Source organism: Dermochelys coriacea, chromosome 17 (assembly GCF_009764565.3).
Source record: "Dermochelys coriacea isolate rDerCor1 chromosome 17, rDerCor1.pri.v4, whole genome shotgun sequence".
In the NCBI taxonomy this organism is placed as follows: Eukaryota; Metazoa; Chordata; order Testudines; family Dermochelyidae; genus Dermochelys; species Dermochelys coriacea.
In genome coordinates, this window is record NC_050084.1 from 10,693,056 (window position 1) to 10,720,715 (window position 27,660).

At 41.6% G+C, this 27,660-nt stretch overlaps 1 protein-coding gene across 5 annotated transcripts in view; it reads left to right on the plus strand.

Moving 5' to 3' along the window:
* The window catches only part of RAP1GAP2 (RAP1 GTPase activating protein 2), a 294,016-nt gene that overhangs the window by 159,564 nt on the left and 106,792 nt on the right, over positions 1-27,660 (plus strand). The window contains exon 1 of one of the 5 annotated variants that reach the window (XM_043499743.1): positions 7,076-7,307. The exons of the other annotated variants lie outside the window; for them this stretch is intronic. Coding sequence (XP_043355678.1) covers positions 7,201-7,307 — 107 coding nt within the window. The 5' untranslated portion in view covers positions 7,076-7,200. Of the gene's footprint in view, positions 1-7,075; positions 7,308-27,660 lie in introns of those variants that run through there. 5 annotated transcript variants of the gene reach the window in all.

The window sequence follows — 27,660 nt, forward strand, 5'->3', positions numbered from 1 at the left end:
GAGGGAGGTTTATTCCTGTTTTCTGTAACTTTAAGGTTTTGCCCAGAGGGGGATCCTCTGTGTTTTGAATCTGAATACCTTGTAAAGTATTTTCCATCCTGATTTTACAGAGATGATTTTTACCTTTCTTTTTATTAATAAAATCCTTTTAAGAATTAAAATTCTTAAAATTCTTTTAAGAACCTGACTGATTTTTCCATTGTTCCAAGATCCAGGGGTTTGGTCTTTGATGATTTTGTAACCAATTGGTTAAAATATTATTCTCAAGCCTCCCCAGGAAAGGGGATGTAGGGCTTGGGGGGATATTTTGGGGGAAGATGTCTCGAAGTGGTCTCTTTCCCTGTTCTTTGTTTAAAACGCTTGGTGGTGGCAGCATACTGTTCAAGGACAAGGCAAAGTTTGTACCTTAGGGAAATTTTTAACCTAAGCTGGTAAGAATAAGCTTAAGGGATCTTTCATGCGGGTCCCCACATCTGTAGTCTAGAGTTCAGAGTGGGGATGGAACCCTGACAAGGCACAATGCTATATAAATGGAAGCAATCTTGACAAGATTCCTCTGATCTTCCATTTCTCAAGATTAATTAAGATTTTCTAATATTGTAAGGGTGGCTAAAGTAACGCCATCCCTTCCCTTCCAAACATTAGAATGCTGCCCAGAACAATTGCCCACAATGCTTTTCTTTGTGAATCCAATAGTCCATTTCACAGTCTATTTGTCAAGCAGAAATCATTGCTCGGTGTGCATGATGTGCCATTTCTTTGGGAAGATGACTCACAATGAGCATGAGATGAAAGAGTGTGCGTTATAGAGGAGCGCAATGAGCCTCTACTGGGAAAGAGAGCAGAGCCAGAAAATGATGTGGATACTCCAGCAAAGGATAAGACTGCCTGCCCTCTGCTACTCATCCTCCAGGCTTTCATAACTTACTTTACCTAGCTTCCCTAGAGGGCTTTCATCAGACTGCAGCAAACAAAAAATAACAGCTCATCTTCCTGTGGTACGTACCCATGTGCACAACCACAGAGGGGCTCTTGTGACTAAAATCCCCCCAGATAAAATGTTGTCTTTATGTAGGAGCTATAATAGTGGACTCCCCAGCCTGGCCTTCCCAACAGTTACCTGCATCACATGCTTAATGCATCAGTTTCAGCTAAGGTAAAATGCTATTTATTGTGTGACAGAATAAATAAACGGCCATTCTGAAGAAATGAATCAAAGCCCCTGGGCTATTGCCTTGCTGCGGTCCTGCACGCTTTCTGCTACAACCAGAGTCTATGTTGACTCTCTGCTGGTTCTTTTCTCTGTTTAATGTTTTAGCCTCCGGCTAAGGACACAAGGACATATCCTCAAGATGTCTCCTCTTATATTTGCTGGCTTGGCCTCTGTTAAAACTAGCACTCATTGTGACATGAATATGATCGACTGCTGTGTGAGAGTTGCCACTTATCCTGGCTGATGAAATTTCTACCTCGTCAAAACCCAAGAAGTTCTTGCATCTTCCAAATGAGATGTGTTGAACAGCCCACTGTTCAGACCGAAAGGGGCTTGAGGGGCTGGTTGGAGAGGATGCATTTCCTTCCATCCAGGAAAGATAATCTTTCCTCTTTGCATATGGCCAGATTTTTGCTGTCTGAGATGCCTTTTTGGCTCTAAAATACCCAGGCTTCTAAAGAAGAGCAAATATTTCTTGCCCTTGGCATCCCCACTAAAGGATGCATTGTTTAAAAATGTCTCCAGGAAGAGGAAAAACCCACTTGCTTCCTTTCCCTTCCCTTGCTACAAACACTTTCACAGACCTAATGTCTGAGCTGCAACAGGAGAAACCATTGGATGAGGGGGTTGTTTCCCACCAAAGCAGTATTGTATTATTATTTTCTGTTTCGATTACAGTAGTGCCTTGAGTGGTTGTAGCCGAATTGAGATCAGGGTCCCTTGACTTTAGGTGCTGCACATACACCTAGTAAGAGACAGCACCTGCTCCAAAGATCTTATCATCTAAATAGATAAAAGCAGTCAAAGAGTGGAAGTGTTATTACACCCATTTTACACAGGGGCAACCAAGGCAGAGCTTGGGGGTATGCCCACCCTGCAATTGGAGCTATGTTCTCAGCACATATAGACATACCCTGAACTAGCGTTCATCTGGCTAGCGTGGGTACCAATAGCAGTAAACCCACAGCAGCAAGGGCTAGTCACCCTAAGTACAAGCCCAGCGGGGTATGTACTCAGGCAGCTGGCCCGTGCTATTGGTACCTGAGCTAGCTAGGTTAAAGCTGCCTTGGGTATGGCTATACATGCTGCAATCACACCTCCGAAAGCTGCGAAGATGTAAGCTAAGTGACTTCCCCAAGGCATCATGGGGAGTCGGTGCCAGAGATGGAGGCTGAACCCAGATCTCCTGAGTTCTCTTCCAGTGCCTTCACCAGAAGCCCAGCCTTCCTCCAGAGTATCATTCTAGCTGCATTTGATCATGTAAATTACAAATAGGCTGAAAATTAAGCCCAAAATAAGTTGATTAGAGAAGAGACAAGTTTGTCACATGCAGGTGGAAAGGAAAATATTGGCTAAGTGTATCTACCTAATTGATTCTCCGTTTCCAAACATGAGAGAAATGAACATCTTCAGAAATCAATACAAAGCCACTTCAGCATAAAACATGAGAAGATTGATACTTAACTTGTTTCTGTGAGTGCACGTGGGAGGGTGGGGGGAAAATTGGCTCCGGAGGGAGAGACTCAATGAAATTCAAAGCTGCCTGTTTAGAGAGAACGGTAAAAGGCTTAAAATCCAACTCCTGTCCCCCACCCTGTGAAAACTAATGAGGTGCCAGAGAACTGATATAATTTGGCATGAGAATGGGCTCTAATTTTTTTTTTTTTTTTTTTTTGCAACTGCCTCTCAGAAAGTCATCAGGCTCTGATGCTTCCTGTGAAAGGGAGCAGCCAGATATTTTCAGCAAGAACAAAGGATTAGTTGGACCAACAAAAGCTTGATTAAAAGGCTTCAGAGTGGAAGCTAAGTGCTGTCTGCAGTAAATGATGATTAAGATGGCATCAGGGTTTATTATATTTTTTTCCCCTCCTCACTTGCCCAAGTTTCAGGAGCTGCCATGGTGTCATGTTGCATTGTGACACCTGCTTTGAGGAAGTGTTAGTCGTTCCAGCTTTGTAACAGGGCTGGTTTTTCAGTGGGGCGGGTGGGGTCTCTGTATTTTCCCTACCCCAATGTATGTGAATTTAAATGAATGTGTCCTCAGTAGCTATTTGAAGTCATCAGTTCTGAACGACCTTTGCCCCACTACTTCATCTTTGTAGCACCTGATCCAAAACTTGCTGAAATTTTCTCATTGACTTCAATGGGTTTTGAATCAGTCCCTTTAGACCATGATCTTGCAAAGACTTTTACGCATGTGTTTAACATTGATTTCAGTGGGACTGCACCCAGACATACAGTTATACTCAGGCATAAATCTTTGTACAAGTGAGGTGGTAAATACCATTACATGGCTAGTTTGTTCTAGTGTTAAAATAAGTTCAGGGCACTGATGAACACATCTCCTTTATAGAGTTAGCTGTCTGATGAAACAGAGGCTGAGGGACAGGAATTCATTATAACAAAGATAAATTGTATGTTCTTTTTGGGGATGCTCTGTGGAAATAAAAATGTGATCATGTAACTGAAGACTAACAAAATGTGTGTATGCAAGAGGGCAGAGTTAAGGTTATACAGGCAACCTTAAGAATGGTACTTTTGGATGAGGATGATTTTTGGATAACTAAATATGGGAGAGCTGCAGTCACAATAAGGAGCATATCATGGTAATAAATATTTGTGGTGTGTATGTATAAGGATGGGGAGTATCTGTTTCCTTCCATGCCCTCCTCCTAATGGTTGCACTCATAATATCCATGTGACTCTTATAAAATTTTGCAAAATAGATGTCCCATACTAGAGGTGACTGCTGTTTCATTGTGCTGGAATGAATTTCTGCTCATAATGGAGTGGCCCTAACCAGAGAAGCAGCAGTATTGTAAGCCATAGTGTTTGGGAACCATGACTAGAGTATTGACGTGTATGTTCCTATGGGTGGCTAGTGGTTGTAGACATAAAGCATGATTGTTTTCCTTCACTGAATACAATCCATCCCCAGTGGAATTGCAAACTCCATTTTACATAGCACTGGGAGACAGAGTCAAAGTAGCAGTCTGAAGAGTGTTGGAGGAAAATAGATGGTGCTGAAGCCCGTTCAGAGGAGCAAGAGGCGCGTACTCCACTGCTTTAAACATTCTCGGCCTGTGTGAAAAACTGGGTGCACAAGCTAAAATTGTGTAGAGGTGGCCAGGTGCATCCATCACTTAATCAGAAGATCAATCTGGGCTCAGTGAATCTGACAGCGTAGCAGGGGTCACATTTTCACATGGATGAGCTGTCCTTGAACGGCTGCTGAGATGTATCCGGCACAGAAGATAGGTTTAAAAAAAGCCTACTTTTCTAAGCGTGTTCCTTTTGGAAGCCTATTTGATCCTGAGCAAACACATTTCTTGTGGACTTTGCCAGGAAAACCCTCTGTTCTGTTAATGATTGACTCCCCACTTAGAGGGTTCCTAGGTAGCTAAGGATCATATTTCAGCCTCATGTCCTTGTCAAGACTCTAATGTCACAGGGCAATTATTAGAGTTTACTGCTTGCTTCCCCCTGTTTAGTCCTCTATTCTGGGGGTAAGGGTTGTTTCTGAGGACTGGAAGGAAGTGTCCTTGTCTTTTCACTGAAAGCTCCAATATGAGCCTTTGTCCTATTTTGCTAGGGTGCACACGTTCCTCAGCACTTGGGGATGTGAAGGCAACTGGCTTCAAGAGGACTATAGCATGGGGTCAACTGGGTTGATGCATTTGCACCACCAATTTCCCAAACTGCTCTGATGAATTAGTTGCTGGCGGAGACTGACTCTTTGTGGCAAAATAACACAGAAAGAACTCATTTGTTGACTGATATAGGCATAAATTTGTCCATCCTCCGACATATCCCCTTAGTAAAGAAAAGAGACTCTCCAGTGCCCATTCCTGACCTCCAAATTCAAACAGAGATACCACTGCTCAAACTCTGTCTGGCAGTCTATGCGTGGCTTTCGGATTTGGGAATTCTTTAGGGGAAGAACACCAGTGTAGGCAGCCATTGTACTTGCCCATAAGAATCTGGGGAAATAAGACAAACTCTTAGTGTCCAATGAGAGCATACACTTCAGCTCTGATTCCCTATTATTAACAAATTGTTCCTACTCTTCATGCATTAAGACTAGACTGGATAAAGACTTAGAAAGTATACCATAGGGAACAGTTCTACACCACAGGGATTAGTTTTACACCGTCAGGGCAAGGGTGGACTACATGATCTAATAGGGTTATTATAACGAAGATACTGTCTCTAAAGGAAAAGAGATACAGAACTATTGCTGTCTTTGGCCAGATGCTTATATTTTAGTCTTTCAGGAGGTTAGATTTTTTGCCTGCCTGCTCTCTTACGGTACATGCCTTAAACCAAAGGACTGGATTTTAGTTCCTCTTGCAATTAACGCATTCCAAGTGATTTAACTGGTCCTGTGTTTGTTTCTCATGTGAGAATTAAACCAGCACGAATGGTAAGTGATATGGGAGGATGGAAGTGGTAGGGAGGGAAGAGACTTGCTTGTTTTATCTCCATGGTAACATACTTTGAAAGGGAAAGGTGTTGATGCTGATGTTCTGGGGTAGATCATTTACAGTCGACTTATTAAAAAAGCTGGAGCAAGGAATATAACGTGGACTGTATGTAGCAGAATAGCGGGGCTACGTTTTCCAGCACCTGTTAACAGATACGGTTCAGTAAGCTTCTAGACAAAGTAGAAAATTTATTCATGTGGCATATTTTAAACACAACACAATGAGCTAGATTCTGGCATTATGCCAACTTAATTCAGCTGAGGGTTTGTCCCAGTACATAAAAGATTTAATGTCTTGAAAATACACTTTGCAATGTAAAAAAACCCCAATTCTTCCTTTTCAGATTTAAGGATGCTGAAATTAAGTTGATCATATTGAGGTTCTTATACAATCTGAATTTTACCCTTAACTGTACAAGGTATTTTCAAAAACCTTCAGTGTGTGAATCATGGAGTTATTTTAGTTGCAACATTATTAGATCCCAACCATTAAAAATAAAATCCTTGTGCATTTTAATGTTCTTAAAATTCATCTAATCCCCAGCAGCAATCGGGAAATGACATTTGGGGTGGGAGGGAAGATATCCTTTACATTTTGTCTAAAAGCCATTGGTTAAAGCTGGTGCAGTGAATTGACAACCACTGTGTCAATAGATCCAAAACCCCATAGAAACTTGGTTTTGTTTACACTGTAGATTTGGGTTTTGTTTTCTAGTAAAAAATGACAAAAAATGGTAATTAATTACACCCACCTTTTAGTAATCTTTGTTTCCCCAGCATAAAATCAATGATGCTTTGAATGCCCTCTGCCTTCATAAAACACACACTGTACACTCTCACACACACAAAAAATCCTCTTTGTTCAGAAATTGTAACAAGCAATAGCAGAGGAGAAAACCTGAAAGCTTTTCTCTGTGTGTGGGTCCCAGCTCCACGCAGTTCCGTTCAGTTTGCTTGCAGGTATCATCCAGCAAATTACAGGGCTTGATGAAAATGCTCAGTATGTTACTTCTGCATCTGCTTTGGTTTAATGCTCACTCTAAAACGTCGAAGAGAAGCCCCAACTTCGGTTCTTTCGGGGATATGGGTGGGGGGTGGATTGTGGTTGATGGCTGAATGCAGGCATGACAGATAGTCAAGAGCCGATGACCACATCTGAGGCTGGTACAGTTTTAAGTGATTTAATTGACTTGGAAATGCCACCCTTCTGTATGCTGGCAGCTTAGCAACCCTAAGCAGAAGAGCAGCAGCAGAATCAGAGGCTGTAGTCAGCTAGGAAGGGGAGGCAGGTGACTTGAAGGTCGCTAGAGTAAGAGAAATCACCTGATTCAGGCAAGAGCTTTACCTATGAGGCAGGAGTAACAAGGCAGCGGAGAGAGGGAGAGGGAGAGAAAGAGAAGTGTGCGTGCTAGTGAGGGGAGGGAGGTTTGCACTTTTTAAAGCAGGTCTCTTGCCAAGGGTTGGGGATATTGGCAGCAGAGCCTGTGGAAGTGTCACCTTAACTATGTCACAACCGGCTGACAGGATGCATTCTAAAAGGGCAGGGATCCGAGCAGCTGTTGTCCTTATAGGGTTGTTGCACAAATCCAGAAAGCAAAATAAAGAAAAAAGGTAAAGCACGAGTTTATTCAGTCTTTTCTCTCTTGATTCAAGAAAAAGAACAGTCATTGCCACTTCGGTATTGAAACGTTAGCTGAAATCTGGGGAAGGAGGGGGAATTGTGGAGCCCGCAGTCTGTCTATGTTGTATCCATGATTGTATTTCATAGATCATATTCTTATGGGAATGTGTATTTGTATGTGCTGACAATACTATTCCAAAGCAAAACAATAGACATGGTGATAACACCTATGTGCTCAAAACCCTTTCATAATGGTTAAAGATTTATGTGTGTGTATATTTAGAGAAAGAGAGAGAGATGAGACTCCTTCAGCCCCTCTAAGTTTACCTATTGACCCTAAACATTTTTTTTGTGATATAAAGCCAAGATAGACTGTTTTCTTCCCGGGATTGCAGTGTTTTGTAGAACTGATTTGACTCAGATTAACGGCTTTGTCTCTTTCCTGAAAAAACAGTTGGCAAATGGTTTTCAGATTCGTTGACTAAGCTGTGGACTGTACTTTGTGTTCAACTTTGTGGTTTGGGGAAACAGTGTGTTTTGAACGGTGTGTTAGCTGTCATCTGATAGATACAGTTGCTGAATTTTTGGCATGTTAATGGGAGTTTCTATTTTCTTCAAAGGTTTACAATTATTTGATTTAATTATGTCTTTATTCAGAGAGCTCTGTCTCCTTATGCAGTTTGTCCTGGCAACTTTCTTGTTAAAATAATATGTGCACCTAAATTTATGCAGTGTATATAATTTTTAGTCTAAAGTGGAGAGCAGACAATTATTACTTCAACTTGGTATTCTTCATAGCAGTATTTAAACTTTTTTTTTTAATTTTCATATAGAAAACTATAGGAAGGCAGAATGGAATCACTCAAAACTACATTTAAAAAAAAAAGATAATCGGACAAATCCACAAAAGCAGAGCAATCCAGAGATAAGGCTGGGCTCACCCCAGGGTCCCTAAATTTTGTGGCACCTGCTCTGAGTAACATTTCACTTTGGACATTCCTGCAATATGGTGCCTCAGAGACAATAGACAGCAGTTTGACTTAGCGACAGAGTTTTGCTTTTGTGGATTTTAAGGCAGACCCTATGTATTGCTGAAATGTTTTTTTTTCCCATTCCTGGAGGCGTCACTGATTATACCATTAAAAACAATAGTTAAGACATATGTGACTTGGTGTTCTTGGGGCCTCTATCTGATCTGGAAATTACCAAACTGTGCTCACACTTGAACTGAGTCATCTTATTGCCATGATGCTTCTCTTTCTTCACTGTAACCCCTCCCTACTGTTTTAGCATCTGCACTCATCACATCTAAAACTGGGGCTCACAGCTGCATTCTGTGCCATTGGGCAGAATAAGAAAGTCAGTAGGAGTTCTCCCAGTAGTCAGTGCTTGCGGGATTGGGATCATAGATTGTAACCTTTTTAGAGCATTCTTTTTTCTTTGAGACACCTTGCATGCTTTTTGGCACTGTAACAATAACGATGGACTCCTACATAACATTATGGAATAGTCCCATAGAATTAAATAGAGAGTGATCCACTTTCTGCAGGTGGATTTCTTAAAACCATCCTATGGAATGTAATAGAGGATTCTATCCTGGCTGTGGTCTGGTTAAAAAACAGCTTATAAAAATATCTCATTCTCCAGTAAATCCTGTAGGTTTTGAGGGTTATTGTTTACAACTTGATTACATTCCTATACAACCCTTTCCTTTTAATCCTGATTAAATTCTAAAGAATGTTTCCATAAGGGGAATCACATAAAGGTTGCTGAGTGTCTTCTGGAGCACCCCATTGGGGTAAAGACAATCTTTACTCTTGTACAGTACCAAGCAATTAGCAAATAATAATAAAAAGAAAAGGAGTACTTGTGGCACCTTAGAGACTAACAAATTTATTTGAGCATAAGCTTTCGTGAGCTACAGCTCACTTCATTGGATGCACGTTAAATTTGTTAGTCTCTAAGGTGCCACAAGTACTTCTTTTCTTTTTGTGAATACAGACTAACAAGGCTGCTACTCTGAAAACAAGTAATAATAGTTAGTCTTTTGGCCATTTAGGGCCAGATTTTCAGAAGAGTTCAGTATGTTGAGTACTACTCCTTGTGCATGGGAGGAGCTTCCCGGAAACATCTCCAAAGCCACCTCATTGTCCCCTTTCAAATCCCTCTGTCATGATTCCTACAAAAAAATTGACCATGGCTAGGCAGCCGTGCCAACTTGTATTGTCCCACTGTCACCTTCTACTCTCCCCACCTGTTGTGTATAATCTTATGCTTGGACTGTAAGCTCTTTTGGGCAGGGATTGTCTCAGCCAGGGGTCCGTCAAAACAAACCAGAGAGCAGGGCTGTCATTAGACTTGCTGGGGCAAAGAACAAAAAGCCGAAGCCCAAGCAACTTAGCTTTGCAGGGTCCCCTGTTGCGTGGGGCCCTGGGCAATTGCCCTGCTTGCTACTCCCTAACACCAACCCTGGCTTTTAATCTATTGGAGATGCAGAAAAGCAGTGTGGCTCTGATTGAGCTAGTACGCTACAAATACAGACTTGCCAGCTGAATACACACATAGGGTCCAGGGCAGGGATGTACTTGAGGCAGATAGTCCGTCCTGCTGTCTTTGCCACAGCGGCTGCACGGCGAGCTCAATCAAATGTAGCGTATGTGTGTCTGAGGGCTGGAAATTATCCCTCCCACTCGAGTGTAGATGTCAGCTTTGTTCTATGGCCACGTGGTGCCCTGGCCTTTACGGGCTACTGTAATGCAAATAAATAATAAGGGTTTAAATAGGAGCTGCTGGGTGCTGAGCTCTTTTCAAAATCCAACCCTTTACTATTTTTTAAAAAATGAGGTAAACAATCTTATTCCTTACATGGACTCAGAGATTGCACAGTTCAGTGTAAGTGAATTAAGCACAATAGGGCTACCTAAGGGCCCGGTCCAGCTCCCACTGAAATCGGTAAAGGCTCCCATTGAATTTAATGGGAGCTGGATCAGGCACAAGTGAATTAAGTCATTCACCTGCATAAGTATTTGCAGGATCAGGCCTTCAGCATGTTGTGTTTGATCATTAAGTTGATTTTTTTTTTGATGGGGTGGTTACAAGAAGTGAAGCTGCAACCCACTGGGAAACTGGTAAATGACAAGAGAGTATATGCTTGAGCAGGTGTTAAGTGATGTCAAATGGCCTGTTCTCAAACTGTTGATGCTGAAACCCCACTCTGAAATCAATGAGAATTTTGCCTACAGCATCAGGCCCAAAATGTCCCAGGAAAAAGATGGGAACTGAGCACTCTGAGAAATCTGGCTTCAACTATGGGTGTTGAGCACTTGAAAATGTGGCTCTCAGTTCTTCTGAAAATCTGGTCCATAAAAGGCATGCCTACTTTTATAGTACCATGTCTAGCACAAACTCTTGCCTAGTTTAGCCCTCACTGAGTGTTTACTGAGGTTAACAGGAGTCTCAAGGGAAGAACAAGATCTTCCATGGCTGCTTTTTTGTCTGCTATTGTTTGTTTTCTTGAGAGGGACTGCAAGTATTTCGGTGTACATGCTCTAGCTGCACTGTTTAAACTTATGTAAGTTTCCAGTGCCATACAAGTGATATAGGAAAAAATGCCATTTAGTTGTGGTGTTAAAGCGAAGGTATTTTTTTAAATGTTCAGTCTTTGTTCGGCATTTGCCATTGAATTTCACTCCACATGTGCCGTATGCAAGTATGTCAGGTTTGGTAGCAGATGCTGACTCCCTGGTGACCTGTGTCATTGTACTTATTAGCAACCCACCAAAGTAAGTGCTGCAAATTGACTTCACTGAGCTTTCTTGCCGTAAGCCAGGTTTATACTCACTTTGTTCCCACTACCTTCCTTCCTGAAACAATCAATCCATCAGTCAATCCACACCAGTCCTGTTCATTTGGAAACCATCCTGGATGTCACTGTTGATCCTAAGTAAATGGCAAGTAATGTGGAGTAACAACTCGCACATTTACTTACTATTCCTCTTTTTTGTGAATCCAAAACTCGTCCTGCCTCTGCTCAGTGCCCCAGAATCCAGCATTGTGCCCTAGATTTTCTTTTTTACTAGGAAACTGGAAACAAGGCACACATTTTAGTGAGGGTAATTAACCACTGAAATAGTTTAGCAATGGAGGTGGCCAGTGCTCAATTTGTAATGAAAGAGGTGCCGGGGCTCAACTGATTAGGGGCTGGGGCTCCAGCAATTTTTTTTTTTTTACTTTCATAACTGATGCAGCAAGCCCAGAGGTGCTGGGGCTACGAACTGCCAAGCCTAAAGGTGCCCCCGGTGCTCAGCCCTGGCAAGTCCTGGCACAAATTAAGCACTGGATGTAATAGATTTTCTGTCATCTCCCTTTCTTCTTCTATCTAGCCTATCTCTTGTGTGTTTGGGATCGGCTTTTCAATCTCTTCTCCATCCCAGTCTGTCTTGAAGGAGTTTCTCAGAAACTCCACAGCTAATCAAATAATTGTGTATGACATCCATCCACTTAGTTTTGGGTCTTCCAACCTTTCTTTTACCCTCCACTGACTCTCTGTTACCCTAAGTCTTTAAATCAAGACTGGTCCTTAAATCAATCCATTAACTTCAGTGGGGCTAGGGCCATCTTGGGTGTCTTTCTGAAAGATGCTTTATTTCATGTTGGCTCAATGCAGGGGTGACTGACTTAGAATCCATGACCTATGTTATGCAGAGGTTCAGATTAGATCAGTGGTTTTCAACCAGGGGTACGCATAGCCCTGGGGGTACACAGAGATCTTTCAGGGGGTACATCAACTCATCTAGATACTTGCCTAGGTTTACAACAGGCTCCATAAAAAGCACTAATGAAATCAGTACAAACTAAAATTTCGTACAGCCAATGACTTGTTTATGGTGCTCTATATACTATACTCTGAAATGTAGGTACAATATTTATATTCCAATTGATTTATTTTATAAATATGTGGTCAAAATGAGAAAGTCAGCAATTGTTTAGTAATAGCATGCTGTGCCACTTTTGTATTTTTATGTCTCATTTTGTAAACAAGTAGTTTTTAAATAAGGTGAAACTTGGGGGTACACAAGACAAATCAGACTCCTGAAAGGGGTACAGTACTCTGGAAAGATTGAGAACCACTGGACTAGATGATCATAATGATCCCTTTCAGCCATACTGTCCATTATTCTGTGAATGCTTCATCTTAACCATTATGAAAGTTTGATTTTTTTTTTTACTGGTTCTAATGTTAGATTATAAAACAAGAACTGTCAATAATAAGAATCTATTCCCACCATTAGCCACATGTTAAGACTGCAAGCCATCCTTAGTTTAACAATTTACTACTTAGAGCGCTCTGTGTGTGTGTGTGTGTGTGTGTGTGTGTGTGTGTGTGTGTGTAAATATAGGGGTACTAGAACAGTTTTTATAGTGGGGTGCTGAGAGCCATTGAACCAAACTGTAAACCCTGTGTATGATGGAAACCACTTCAAGCCAGGGGGTGTGGCAGCACCCCTAGTTCCAGTACGTGTGTGTATGTGTGTGTGTATATATGTATATGTATGTGTGTGTGTATATATGTATATGTATGTGTGTGTGTATATATATATGAAGGAAAAAGTTAGCTATTTTCAAGTTACCTTTGGCGTAATATCTGATTCTGTGCGATCCATTCAGTGACCGATAAAAACAGTACCTGCAATAATGCATGTTCGAATGCAGGGCTCTGTGAACTGTATTGAACAATGTTTATCCTCTGTACAGAGGAGTAATTAAAGCTAAACTTATTTGCAGTTAAATGTCACGTTTGTCTCTTTGTTGCAGTTAAGTGTCTCACCTTTGTTAAATGTCGTTGTGTTTTGGTTCTTCCTTTTGTGAATTATATCTTGGAGAAAGCTTTGTATAGACAGATTTAAACTGGTAATTTGCAGATGTAGCATTCCTTCCAAGAAAGACTAGACCAAAAGATGCCATTCTGTGTCTTTGCTGACTCGTGCTTCAGTATGTGCAAGTTACTTTAAGATAGGGCAAAATCCTGAGCCCAGTGCATAGCCGGAGTAGCTGAACTGCACAAACAATGGAAGGAATTGCCTAACAGAGGGGAGCTGCTCTGCAGCCACGTAGATCCTCTGCATTGCATAGCACAGGGTGGGCAAACTACGGCCCGTGGCCACATCCAGCCCTCCAGTTGGTTTAATCCAGCCCTCGAGCTCCTGCTGTGGAGCGGGGTCTGGGGCTTGCCCTTCTCCCATGCTCCATCTGGGGAGTGGGGTTGAAGGCTGCTCCATGCATGTGTGGAGGCTCTCACAAGCAGCAGCATGTCCCCCCTCCAGAATCCTATGTTTAGGAGCAGCCAGGGGGCTGCGCGCACTGCCCCTGCCCCAAGCACCACCCCTGCAGCTCCCATTGGCTGGGAACTGCAGCTATGGGAGCTGCAGGGGCAGCGCCTGTCGATGGGGAAGCATGCAGAACCACCTGGCCACACCTCTGCATAGGAGCTCGAGAGGGAACATGCCGCTGCTTCCAGGAGGTGCTTCAGGTATGCGCCGCCCAGAGCCTGCCCCCCTGACCCTCTCCCATGCCCCAACCCCCAGTATGGAGCCCCCTCCCACACTCTGAACTTCTCATTTCTGGACCCACCACAGGGCCCGCACCCCCAGCCAGAGCCCTCACCCCCTCTTGCACCCCAACCCCAATTTTGTGAGCATTTATGGTCCACCATACAACTTCCATACCCAGATGTGCCCTCGGGCGAAAAAGTTTGCCCACCCCTGGACTAGCAACTCTGGCTCTTGAGCACAACTTGTGTAGAATCATAGGACTGAAAGGGACCTTGAGAGGTCATCTAGTTCAGTCCCCTGAACTCATGGCAGGACAAAGTATTATCTAGACCATCCCTGACAGGTATTGGAAGAAAAGAGCAGTGAGTGGTTCTAGTGATAGTGGCTGAAATCCTAGCCCTGTTGAAGTCAATGGGGCTAGGCTTTCACCTAGTGTCACTCCTTCATCCCTGCCAATGTGAATCTTTCTTCCCCAAACCAGTTCCAAGGAAGCACTTGATGCTGCGAGTAATTCCATTGGTTTCAACAGGGGCTATTCCTGGAGCAAGATTCTGCTCAGTGTGAGTAATGATGGTACCACTGGGATGATAGTATCATAAGAGAGACTCTTGGTTCACACTGTCCAAAAAGAACCTGTGTGGTGCAGGGAGAATCCCCAAAGCATCGGTTTCAGTCAGATGCTTATTCAAAGCTTGGCCTATATCAGGAATTCAATCATTCAAGGGTACCCTTAGCTACTCTTGAGGTTCACTGTATGACAAAGGCTACCCAATTCCACCACCTCTTCCAGACACAGTGTATGTTCTATATGCATCTCTTCATGATGAGTGAGTACTCAGGTCCTCATCCAGATTAATCCTTTTCAAGTCAAACAGGGTGGTCTCAGGTGCTCGAGATTAGGGTTTTATGTAAGACCTACAGGCAAAATCACTTATGGAGAATTTCTGCCCTCTGCTTCTATTGTAGATCTTATACTCATCCCCATGGAATCTAGGTGCTTATATATGTGGTTTGTTTATTCCAGTTCCAACCAATTGACAAAAGTTCTGAATAGGCATGACTGCATAATTTGGGCATTAGGGTTCAAAACTTTCCAAGCTGACCTGGTAAAAATGTTTCAAATTGTTTAATTTTCAGCAAAAATGTTTTCACTATAACTTTTTGATCAACCAGCTTATAGACAGGGCAATTTGCTTTTGAAATGTTAACAATATTTTTTTCTGAAATTTTGATTATTTTTTTATTTTGACTTTTTTTCCCCTTATATTTTTTGACTAGCTCTATTCAGAAGATACAGGAACCAGAACGTAGAATTGTTTTGCTATAATGAGGGTTTAAAAGCATATAGGTAGGACCATTCTGCAAATACTCATTGAAAGGAGTCAAGAAACCTTAGAATCACCTGTTTTCTGGGGGATTTCCTACCCAGTGGGTGAAATTCCATAGCATTGTGTTCTGAATAGCATTGTGTTCTGCAGGACAGGACTTTTTTATGCAGCACAAGTATAATATGAAGGCGCTAGCCCTCCACATGGCTTAGGGCTACATCCATCCATAGCTAGCATAACTGCACTGACTTCCATGGAATTAGAACAGGGCTGGGTTTGGCCCCATCCTGCCTCCTGTCCCTCCAGCTGGGTGCTTGTCCCACTACATGCTTTCTCCGATTGTTATTACCTGGGAGCTGGCTGGAAAAATTTCCGTTCTATGGGAAATTCCAACATTTTGAAATATCTTTTTGTTCTGAATCAGAACAAAAAAGCCAAAGTTTTGAGATTTCTCACACCATGAAAATTCTGAAATATTTGTTTGAATAATGTAGAATTGTTTTATGTAGACAATGCTGAGTTGTTTTGTTTTGATAATATTGAAACATTATAATAAATATAAATAAATATAACATGAGAGTCTAAACAAAATGGATTTAAAAGAAACAAGACACATCAACTTTTCCCAGAGATATTTTTAAATTGACACATTCCCTGAAATGTTTAGATTTCGATGACATTGCACTTTCCAATGGAAAACTATTCCTTCAATGAAAACTTTATCCACTCATTTTCATAACTTGATTTATATACAGGAGGACATGCATGATACTCAGCAGAAGTGATTTACACTAGCAATCCAGTGTACGTAGGTTTTTTGTTTTGTTTGAAAGACCCTCTAAAATTTGATAGGCTACAAGAAATTACCCATTTATTAACTGTTTTGTAATTAAAAAGGAAATACAGAAAGGATGTGGACAAATTGGAGAGAGTCCAGTGGAGGCAAGGAAAATGATTGGGAGCTGGGGCACATGACTTATGACGAGAGGCTGAGGGAACTGGGCTTATTTAGTCTGCAGAAGAGAAGAGTGAGAGGGGATTTGATAGCAGCCTTCAACTACCTGAAGGGGGGTTCCAAAGAGGATGCAGCTCGGCTGTTCTCAGTGGTGGCAGATGACCGAACAAGGAGCAATGGTCTCAAGTTGCAGTGGGGGAGGTCTAGGCTGGATATCAGAAAACACTATTTCACTAGGAGGGTGGTGAAGCACTGGAATGGGTTACCTAGGGAGGTGGTGGAATCTCCATCCATAAAGGTTTTTAAGGCCTGGCTTGACAAAGCCCTGGCTGGGATGATTTAGTTGGGATTGGTCCTGCTTTGAACAGGAGGTTGGACTAGATGACCTCCTGAGGTCTCTTCCAACCCTGTTCTTCTATGATTTTGTAGAATAAATAAAAAGGACAAAGTTGTCAATCTTTCCATCTCATTGACAGAGTACCCCACACTGCAATTTTCATTTTAGGTCTCCTTTTGCTGCTCCTACTAAGACTCATTATATTTAATAACAAGGTATATGTTACATCACATGTTGTTCTTTTTGTGGCTTACTTTCTAAATATTTTAAGATAATAAGGAAGAGGTGGATTTGGGTCCTGGTGTAAATCTGAGGCATTCCATCAGTCAGTGGAGCTGCACCTGGGATTTGGATTTTGAACAGATCCGCAACTGGAGAAGATTCAAATCCAGGCTTTTTGGTTCAGCCTATTACAGAGATGGCATCTGCTGCAAAATGAGCATCTGGTTCAGGGTTTGAATTCTAAACATTTAAGGTTTGTTTGGTTTTTTTTTGGTCCAGGTTTGTGGTTCAAGCCTATGTTTTAAAGTCTGTGTTCCAGGTCCTCAGCTGGTGTCAATTGATGCAGCTCCATTGAAATCTCTGGGTTGATAGCAGTTGACAATCAGTTTTTAAAATCAAGTATTTTATTCAATGCAACCTTTCCCTGGCTTGAAAGTAGAGTGTCTCTCGCTCTCCCTTAAGAGAAGAAGAAGCAGAAAGTGTACAGAGCACTGCATTGTTGTTAACTGGGATGGAAATTACTCCTCTTCTTCTTGGAGAATGCTCCCAGGAACAGCTGGACTCTGTCTGTATTTTATTGGGATCTTTAACCTGAGATGCAAGCAGCAGTGTCTTGACAGAAAACTAATAGAAAAGTGCAGCCTGCAATGAAAACTTAAAGCAATAGATGCTAGATATTAGATACATTCAAAAGAGAGCTCCATCAAGAGCAAAAAATGACTCCAAAACTAAAGGGCATCCTTATTTTCCTTCTCTAGGCTAAAACAGAGGGGCAAATTCACCCTGGTGCAAGGGGAGCACTCTAATAGAATTGCACCTGCTTACACAGGGCATACATTTGGCTCAAAGAATTCACGGTATGAATAAAGTGTAGTCAGTGATGCGAAGTGTGTTTAACTTGCACAGGAGAATGCAGGGCAGATTAAACATTACTGTGAAATCTTTGTGTAGGATAGTACCTTGATATCTCCCCTCCTGCATGTATGTTTATACTAACCCAATTTAAAACCTGCCTGTTAGTGCAGACATGCAAAATAATAAAGCAGAGAGCACTTGTAACAAGTTTCTTTCATCCAGATTTTGGATTTAGAAAACAGGAGGAAAATACTTAATCTAGGAAGGAAAAATGATTCTGTGGTTAAGGCACTGGCCTTGGGCGATCTGGGTTCAGGTTCTGGCTCTGCCACAGACTTCCTGTGTGATCCCGGGCATGTCACTTAGGGCTGCCCCACAGTAGGTATGGTGCAGAACATTGGGTGGCATTCTGTATTGCTGACTATCCAGTCTATGCAGGGCCAAACCTATATCCCTCTATGGGTCACGGCTCAATCCCTCTGAATGGCCAGAAGCTCTGGAGGAGTCGAGCTGTGACAATGAGCATAACTGTGAACACCTCAGTCACTAAGGTCACATTGGGTAACATTTTCAAAAGCGCCTAAGTGACTTAAGAGCCTAAACCCCTTTGAAAGTCATTGACTGATAGACTCTTATTGTGCTATCCTGAGGCAAAACACCCATTGTAATGAATGGAGTATGCTCTGCTCTGAAGAATGGAAGTAGGGGTTGGGATCCAGGACTCCAAATGCATCCGATGAAGTGAGCTGTAGCTCACGAAAGCTTATGCTCTAATAAATTTGTTAGTCTCTAAGGTGCCACAAGTACTCCTTTTCTTTTTTAACTGAACCTTTGCCACTGATTTGCTGTGTGATCTCCCTTAAGATCCCTGGGCCTGTCTCCTCTTTGCTAACGAAAGTGATTCCAGATGCTTAGATAAAAGGTGCAAGAGACGAGAAAAGTGTTATGTTGGGGCACATTTATATTAGAGAGAGAGAGAGAGAACTATAAATGAGATCCTTGCAATGATTGTGTATAGATTCATTTTGTAATGGAATGGAAAGAGTAACATTTCTTCCCGTTAAGATCTGTGAGGTGGATTTTTCAAAGACATACAGAGCCAAAACCTATCCCCAATGTAATTCCATTAAAAACAGTGGAGTTGTACCAGGGATGAATTTAGATCCATCATCTATTCTTTAAATCAATTCTTACAATGAAGCTGTTGCATTTACTTTAGGCCTCTATATAATTGAAAACTTGCTCTAAAACCATTCCTGTATTCTTACAAGTACTTGATTCTCACTCCTCAGAGTGGAATAAAGCAACCAGTTTAGCTGCTGGTAGGTGGTTATGTTATTGTATAACACACTGGTTTTCAACCTATGGTCCACGGACTCTAGGGGGTCTGCAGACTATATCTCAGATTTCCAAAGGGGTCCGCATCTCCGTTCAAAATTTTTGAGGGGTCCTCAAATAAAAATAGGTTGAAAACCTCTGGTGTAACACAAAGGCAGTGGGACAGCACTCCGTGTAAAGCAAGGGTAATTTGATCAGGCTTTTGATGTTTAAGCTTGCCTTTTAAAAAAGGTACCTTACAGAACCGAATTCAAATAGTCATTATACTATTTTAAGGCCTGATCAGTGTTATTGAAGACAGTGCAAAGACTCACACTGTCTGTCTTGGGTTATTGGTCCTTTATACTTCATGAACTCATCCTCATTTACTTTATATAAGAGGCTAACTGAACAAGAATGCATTCTCCAGATAGCCTACGTGATAATGTAGCAACTAGATGAAAGGACATTTTTTTTTGGTCAAACATTTTTTGAATAAAAAATGGCTTTTTATGGAAATGAAAACTTTAGTGGGAAGTTCTTGTTTCTTTCAAAATTTTCCAAGTTTTTCTATGAAAAATTGTTGAAGATTTTAAATTTTCAAAAACTAAAAACAACCAAAAGCTGAAATATTTTAAAAATGTTTTTCAAATATTGAAAAATGAACATTTTTAGGGGGCATTAAAACTGAAAAATGTTCACGTTTGGTCTTTTCTTTTTAAAAAAAAAATGAATAAAATCAGTCAGAATATTTAACTCCCTCTGAAAATGTTCATTTATTTTGAAATATTTTTTTTTTTGGCAAAACATAATTACCATTTTCCAAGCAGCATTTGTAGCAACGTCCACCGTAGGTCATTTGCAGGGATTGAAACTACAAAAAGTACAAGCCTATGTAACTTGAGCTAAAGGAGGAATTTTGCTAGTTTGTAGCAGTAGTATACTATTATCCTCTGTATGGACTAGAAACTAGATGGAGATAGGACATACTCAGCCAGAGTGTTACAACTTTATTCAGCCTAAGTGTGCTCCCAGTTACACGCTCCAGAATCTCCCAGCCTACCAGTGTCAGTGGCTTTTCTTCTTTATGGCCTGCCTCGTTGTGCTGAAAGGCTTCTGGTACAACAATCACTCCAGAGAATAGGCATAGCCTTGAAAGGCAGAGGCGCATAGTCAGCACCAAAAAGTTTTCAAACTGTTTGCAAAGAGCAGGTCTCTCCAAGTGCTCCCTAAATAATCATGGTTTAGAAATAAAAGCAGTCCACCCATCATATACTTTCCTTAATATACATCCTATGTAATCATTTTATCACCCACCTGTAGTTATTACAGTATATAAAGAGAACAATGGATAAGCCATTAATATGTAATGCAGGGTAAAACATAATTCTATTAAGCAGTCTCATAGAATCTTAATAAACAGGAGCAGACTTTGGATGAAGTGGCTTGAATTACATTTTCTTAGATCCTGAGCCTTCTTTTTTTCCTTTGCTCCTCTTTGTTCCCTCTTGTACTCTCCTCCAATCTCCTCTCTCGTTTTTTTTCTTCTTTTGTCTTCACTCCTCTGTTTGTTGCGTCTCTGCATACAATTCGTTGCTGGGGTTGAGGTGCAAGATCCTTCCTCCTGCAATTGAAATACACTAGTTACTGATGGGATAAAAGCCTACTACAGCTACTAGCCAGTGGAGGTACTCCTTTAGCTCAGTGGTAGAGCCATGCTTTCAGTGCTGAAGGTCCTCGGAATCACACTGTACTGATGATGCATGAGACAATAGTTAGAGGACCGAGTAAAATTGGGGCCAAGGGAGGAGAGAGAGAGAAGAAGGGAATGATAAAAATGTATTTGGCTGTAGGATTTCCCAATGGAGACTCTGAGTTCATTATATGATACTCAAGAACAATATGACTTGGGGTGGATCACGAAGGATAAAGCTGGTTTGGTGTAAGTGCATTAAGGTATTTCTTTAATTAGATTTACTAAGTAATGTAGGTTTTGATGTCTTTTTGCTAATCTGCCTAATCAGGACAATGAACAAATAACATTACCGAAATGATGTGCATTGGCTTCCAGGAAGACTCCTCAATGGTCGGAGCTTGCTTCAGACCTCGACAATTTCAAGTGAACAGGATGCTTGAATGAGCCTGGACTCTGGACATGGGGCATAGGGATGGGGATGGTTTTGCAACTGGCCATGATTGTGGAATACAGTAGCAGGCTAATTTCTTGAGCAAATTCATATGTAAGTGATGGGAAGAAGATTTCTAGATCCACATGCAGAACAAAACATGTTTGGGTAACATTTCAAATTACAGTTCCCTGATAAGTTTTTAATTTAGTTGGAACTCTTATTTAAACGTATGTTGTTAGGATTACAGATATAACCCAGTGCTCAGGGCTGTTGTAAATCATGCACCACTGAAGTTTCACTGAACCCATGATGAGGGCTTAGGTGATTTATCGCAGCCCTTACCTCCTGGAGAAACACTACTCCATGGCTTGCACCCCTTTACAGTAATCGATTGGGCATCAGGCTGCTGGCGTTTAACCTTATATGTGGCAGACAGCTGAATTGTTTTGGGTGAGGCTGACACTCTAATTCAAGATAACGTATATAAATGCATCACTGATGATTAAAACTAAGAGGAAATTGCTTAGTAATGGACAGATTTTGTACTTCTTGAATCAGGGGCAAATCTGGCCCTCAACACGAAATTTATGTGCAAAAAAAAAAAAAACCTGTTGGTGAGATGAATATGATGCTATGGCAACCTGTTACAAAACCCAGATAAACCAGAGCAGATAAAATTATTTGTGCATATCTCTCCAGCTGAACTGGCCACACTTTTGTGCCTTTGTGTCTATTGTTTAACCTTAGGAGCCTGCTCCAGAGCTCGGAATCCAAATACAGATTAGAGCAATCAAGCTGGAGCACAGGCTTTAAAGGAAATGCACGCAAAGGACTTGCAGTTTACTCCAGACCAGGCTGTGCTTTTATGCAGAGCATCCCAGCAAGTCAAAGAGCAAAGAACAATAATATCTACTTCTTATATATATACCTCTTCATCTGCAGACAGATGTGAGCTCTCACTTGATAAATGAGAATGGAAGAGCTGGATAAATAATAGAGCAGGTTGGAATATGAATGCCTCTCCTCCCAACACACAGTTTGACCAAACTTTTTGTGGTTTTTGACAATTTCTTATGTTCCATAAAATAACAAACACCACAGACTTGAAAAAAGTCAGTTTTTAAAAGAATACCTGAAAAAATTAGATGAAAACAGTTTTAAAAAAAAGATGATGGATCTTTTTTAACCAGCTCTAAAAAAAAATAGGTTAGTACAATTTCATCCCTTGATTTATAAATGTAATGTTTGGAAAGAAAGGAGACCATTTTCATGGATGCTCAAGGCATTTTACTTCACATTGGCAGTATACATGTAAATGATGCCCACTTTGCACTGCCAGTGTGGTGTAAAGGGGCTTTAATGTCAACGAGAAGCAGACCCAGAGTGTTCCAGGTTTTGGCATAAAAAAATACAGTGATGAGCAGATTTAGTTCATTCTGTTGCTCTTTTGCACCTGTAAGAAACAACCCCTAGAGCACTTTGTATGTGCCCATTATCCCCCCCCTCTTTCCAGCTGCCAATGCAGATGGCATCTTGCACTTTCCTACACTTCACTTGACTCTGCACACTGTGTCTCCATAGGTCTGGAGGCAGAAAGATCCATTTTTCTATCTCATATCAGCCTTCTTCTTTCTCTGTTGGACTTTTAGGGGGGAAGCCCAGAAGAGTCAGCTGTTTCAATGGTAAATACACCAGGGACTTTCTGTTTGCTTGTTACCCACAGAAAATACACACAAGCAGCAAAGCTTCACAGCAGCCCATTCAGAGATAGATACTGCTTGCTTGAAGCTGTCTGTGGGAAGTGTGGTTTGGTTCCTCAGCTGGTGAATAGTGATAAAGCCCCACTGAGGTCAATGAAGATCACACCCATTTAGACTCTCTGAAGATTTGGCCCAGTTCTTTGGTCTGCTCTACCCTCAGTTCATTTGGAAAGGAAATAGGCCAATAATGTGTGTGATTTACCACTCTGTTGCGCCGTTTCGACACGGGTTTAACTCTGCTGAAATCAGTGGGGTTATCCAATGGAGCTGACAGTGGTTATGCAGCTTGTGTGCTGTACCCAGTGCCTTTCACACTGTCCAGGCTTGTCTCATTGTCTCCCCTCTGGCTCTTTGTTGCATCTGTCTGTTGTCTCTTGTCTTACAATTAGCGTGAGAGCTCCTCAGAGAAGGGTCTGGTTTTTTGTCTGTGATTGTGGCCTCTAGGTGCTATCACACTATAAATAATAATAATAATAGACATAAAACTGGAGGAATGGTCTAGTAGATCAGTCCAGCACATATGAGCAAATTTCAGATACTTTATCTTAAACCAGTGGTGCCCGGCCTTATTATACAGGAGGGCCGCGTAAATCTAAGCATAACCTTGTGTGGGCCAAACAGATTTGACATATATTTTAATAAGATTTAAAGTCACCTGTATCGATTTATATTTTAAGTTCAGCTTGTTCCATATGTTTTTAGATAGCTTGTTTCTATGTACAGTATTGTCTGTTTACACGTGTAAACTAAAATGATGTAAACATGACGACAAAACACTAATGAACCGACTGTTAGTATGTTGTGTTGAAGCAGGCCGCGGGCTTTATGAAATACTCTAATGGGCCATGTATGGACACCCCTATCTTAAATGATAGCTTTACAGTAGTTTCATCGAGAGTTAACCTGGTGAACAGGAGGGTAACTGCATGAGATATTTCATGATGGAGATAAAATATTTAAGATGAATTCCTCTGATGGACCTCCTTGTGAATATTTGCACTGCTTCTTCTTCCAAGACCTGAAAGCTTGACGATATCAAGGGCCAGAGCCCCAGCTGGTGTAAATTGTTGGCTCTTCACTGACATCTATGGCGCTCTGCCATTTTATATCAGTTGCGGAACTGACCCAATATATTTAATCTTACAATCAGAAAGGATATCGGGCTCCTTTTCTTCATTTTGTAAATTATTCAACCTGCCTGTACAATATTATTCTGTGAGTACCAGAATAGTTAAAACTTCATCCCCAAATCAGCACTTAATTAAAAATCGTCAGATCATTTGGGTCACTTGGAATCTCAAGTGGATCATGTAGCCCTTTTCCGCTGTGCATTTCCAGTCTGGACTTCATTATTTTTAAACCTCCCCTAATAGATTGGTGTCTAGTCTTCGCCTTGAATGATAGCAATTCCACAACTCTCTTGGTTACTTGCTCCATTGCCTGAGATGTTATAACACCTCCAGGGACAGATTTATGGGCCTGAATTTGGACCAGAAGTTTTCTCTAATATCCAACCTATATTTCCCCTGCTGTAGCTTAAATCCATTGTTTGCTGTTCTGTTCTTATTAACTAATGAGAACTATTGATACATGTCCTCTCAATACCTTCCTTTTATCTATTTGTAGAAGGTTACAAAGTTCCTCTTTATCTAAACAATCAAACGTGTTCATTTCATTCAAACTTTCCTTCTAGGGCTTACTTGCCAAACCTTTAGTCATTGCTGCTGTTCTCCTTTTGAGCTCCCTTCAATTTGTCTGGGTATTTTACCCATGCTGGCCCAGATTCTCTGCTGTACTAACCCGGAATTCAACACAGCAGAGGGAAGAGAGTTACCGAGCTAGCCGGCTGTGGCTCTTAGATTCCTCGCCTCGGCCTGCCCCAGCCCAAGCTCCTGAATAAGTTAGTGCAGCCTGGTGGACCTTCTGTCACACTTCAATGGACCTGCCCTGATTTACGCCATCTGAGCAGCTAGCCAGGAATGTCTCCAAAATTTGAAGGTGTTTAGGCCTATCATTAATCCTAGTTAGCTTTTTTTTTTTTTTTTTCCCTTTTGGTGACAGCCACACAGCGTTGACTGAGCAAAACGTCCTACATTCAAATTGATGGCATGTGTCTGTCTGGCTGTTTGGATAGAATGCATTAACTTCAGAATGCTGCATCTGATCAGCTGCAAAATTTCAGGGAACCTTTCACAGCCCCCCGATGTGGCAGAGGGGGGAATGTGGAGGCACCCAAAGTCCCTGCCACGGTGGGGAAAGGGGCATGCAGGGACTCTGGGTAGGCTGGGAGATGGGGTGGAAACAGAGCCCCAGGCAAGTGGCGGGGTGGTGGTGGTGGTGGTGATGAGGAGCACACAGAGCCCCTGGCATGAGGGATGAGTGGGAAGGGATTTCAGGAAGTCCCTGAAATAGAGTGGAAAGGGAGGGTGGGCCCACAGGAAAGTTGTGGGGGGAAATGGAGGCATGGAATGAGCCCCTAGTGCATGCAATGAAGTTGGGCTCCACAAGCTACTACATGTGCAACCCCCAAGTTCATTTATAGGTAATGATTTATCCACTGTAACCCCCTTCATAGTGTATTAACTTTTCCAGCATGATTTCAGGATGTAGATCAGGGGTTCTCAGACTTTTGTACTGGTGACCCCTTTCACACAGCAAGCCTCTGAGTGCAACCCCCCCTTATACATTAAAAACACTTTCTTGTATATTTAACACCATTATAAATGCTGGAGGCAAAGCAGGGTATGGGGTGGAGGCTGACAGCTCGCGACCCCCCATGTAATAACCTTGTGACCCCCGAGGTGTCCCGACCCCCAGTTTGAGAACCCCTGATCTAGATGATTCAGAGGGCAGCTGGGGCTGAAAAATTTTCGATAGGAGCAGATACCATTAATGGTAAGGAAGAAATACAGTAATAAGATAAAGGGGGTAAATAAAATACCAAGAATGGTGTTTTGTCAAACAGTAATAGTAATGGTTTCAGAATGCTGTTAGTATTTTTGCTTTGTTCCAATGGACCTCCTTCTAGTCGTTAATATTGTAATTAAAGTAAGTGCATTAATGTACCCGTATGCACAGAATGTACTCACAAATGGCAGCCCCTCTACCACATCTACTAGTGTCAAGTCACAAGGGAACATTACAGTCCCAGTCAGCATTCATGGATATGAAGCAGTCTCCTGCAGTTTTCATTTGCTTTATTTTGACGTCAGCCCTGCAGTGACAGGGAGAAGTGCCAATTCCAAGAGCTCTTTCATCTGGTAGCATTCAGATTGCAAAGTTACGAAGGTCAGTCTTGTTAACTTAAAAGGTGTAACAATGCCATTAAAGAATACAGGCTAAACTGATTGTGAAGAGAAAACAACAATCTGTGGTGTGATATACAGGTGAAACTAATGTAGAACATTTGTATTGGCAGAATAAATAGAATCACAGGTGATCTTAAACAAGAGACATTTATGAAAGAAAAAACTACAGCTACAGACATAAACACACAGGAATCCACATTGGTTGAGTTCCAGCTTAGTCTCCTTTGTTTACCAGGGACCACATGCCATCAGGATCTCTGTGAAGCACAAAGGGACACCTAGGGTTGGATTTTCAAAAGTCACTCAGCCGTGGCCTAACTTTGCTTTCATGTAAGTCAATGTGAGCAAAGTTAAGCCACAGCTGAGCACTTCTGAAAATCCCACCCTTGTGGCTGAACGATATAATGGAAGCAAACATACTGTTGTATTTATAGTGCCTTTCAGCCTCCTAGATGGTCCTGGAGCTACATACAAACAGAAATCAACCATCACAGAAATGCAACTGCTTCTGGAAATAAATTATGACCACTGTTTAACAGCACACAACAGCACCGCACAGGCGGAAAGACAGGAAGTGGAGAATGCTGCATCCAATTGAGACTGCAGGAGGAATTTTCTGAATGATCATAACGGACCCTGCTGCCCTTAAAACTGCTGAATCTAGGGTCATGAAACGTAATTACTTCAGCTGCAATTTGCCAGGTTGTTGATTTTAACATCCTCACTTGTTCCCACAATGCCTTGTCATCTTTAAGGGCCACAGGTCGTCAGGACTTGAGTTTGAAATGTCATCTTAAAGAAGTGTTGTAGACAGAAAGGAAAGGAAAAGTCTAGTGTCTTTGTGGTAACAAGTACCAGGAAAAGGTGAGGAGGGAATAGTAAAGCTGCTTATTCATTTTACCTAAATTGAGGATCAAACTGCAGAATTAGAATGAGGATTTCAAACATCCCAAAGTTGATTGTTACCATCATTTTTTTTTATAGCAGGTAATGTCTAGGAGCTCCAGTTATGAACCACGACCCCATTGCTAGGTGCTATTCAAACACACAGAGCAAAAAGATGGTTCCTACCCTAAATAGCATAGGAACATGCTCATGTCTGCAGTTTTGGGTCAGAGCATTATAAGCCATCTTGCATACTTGCCAAATTAGAAACTGGGTTTGGATTTTGAACCTTGGCCCCATTGCCAAAAATAATATAAGAACACACAAGATGAACTGCCCTGGGAACTGTTTAGAAGGATATTAAACAGGAAACCTTGGAACCACCACTGCTAGGAAATCAGTAGTGCTACTAACAGAGGAATCCTTTTGAATATAACATGGGGTGGGAAGGTATTATTCAATTAAATGAACAGAGAGAATCTACACTTTAGAAAAAACCCTGGGCCAGTGAGTCTTAAAGCCCAGATGCCAGCCCAAGCCAAAATGTCTACATGCTTATTTTTAGCACTATAGTGAGAGCCTGAGTCTGTAGAACTGGGCTTTGAAAAGTGCTGCTCCAGTTTTTGTTGATTGGTACGTTTGCAATGTAGACATACCCACTGCGGTTAGACTGTTGTTTAGAATAATCAAGACCTA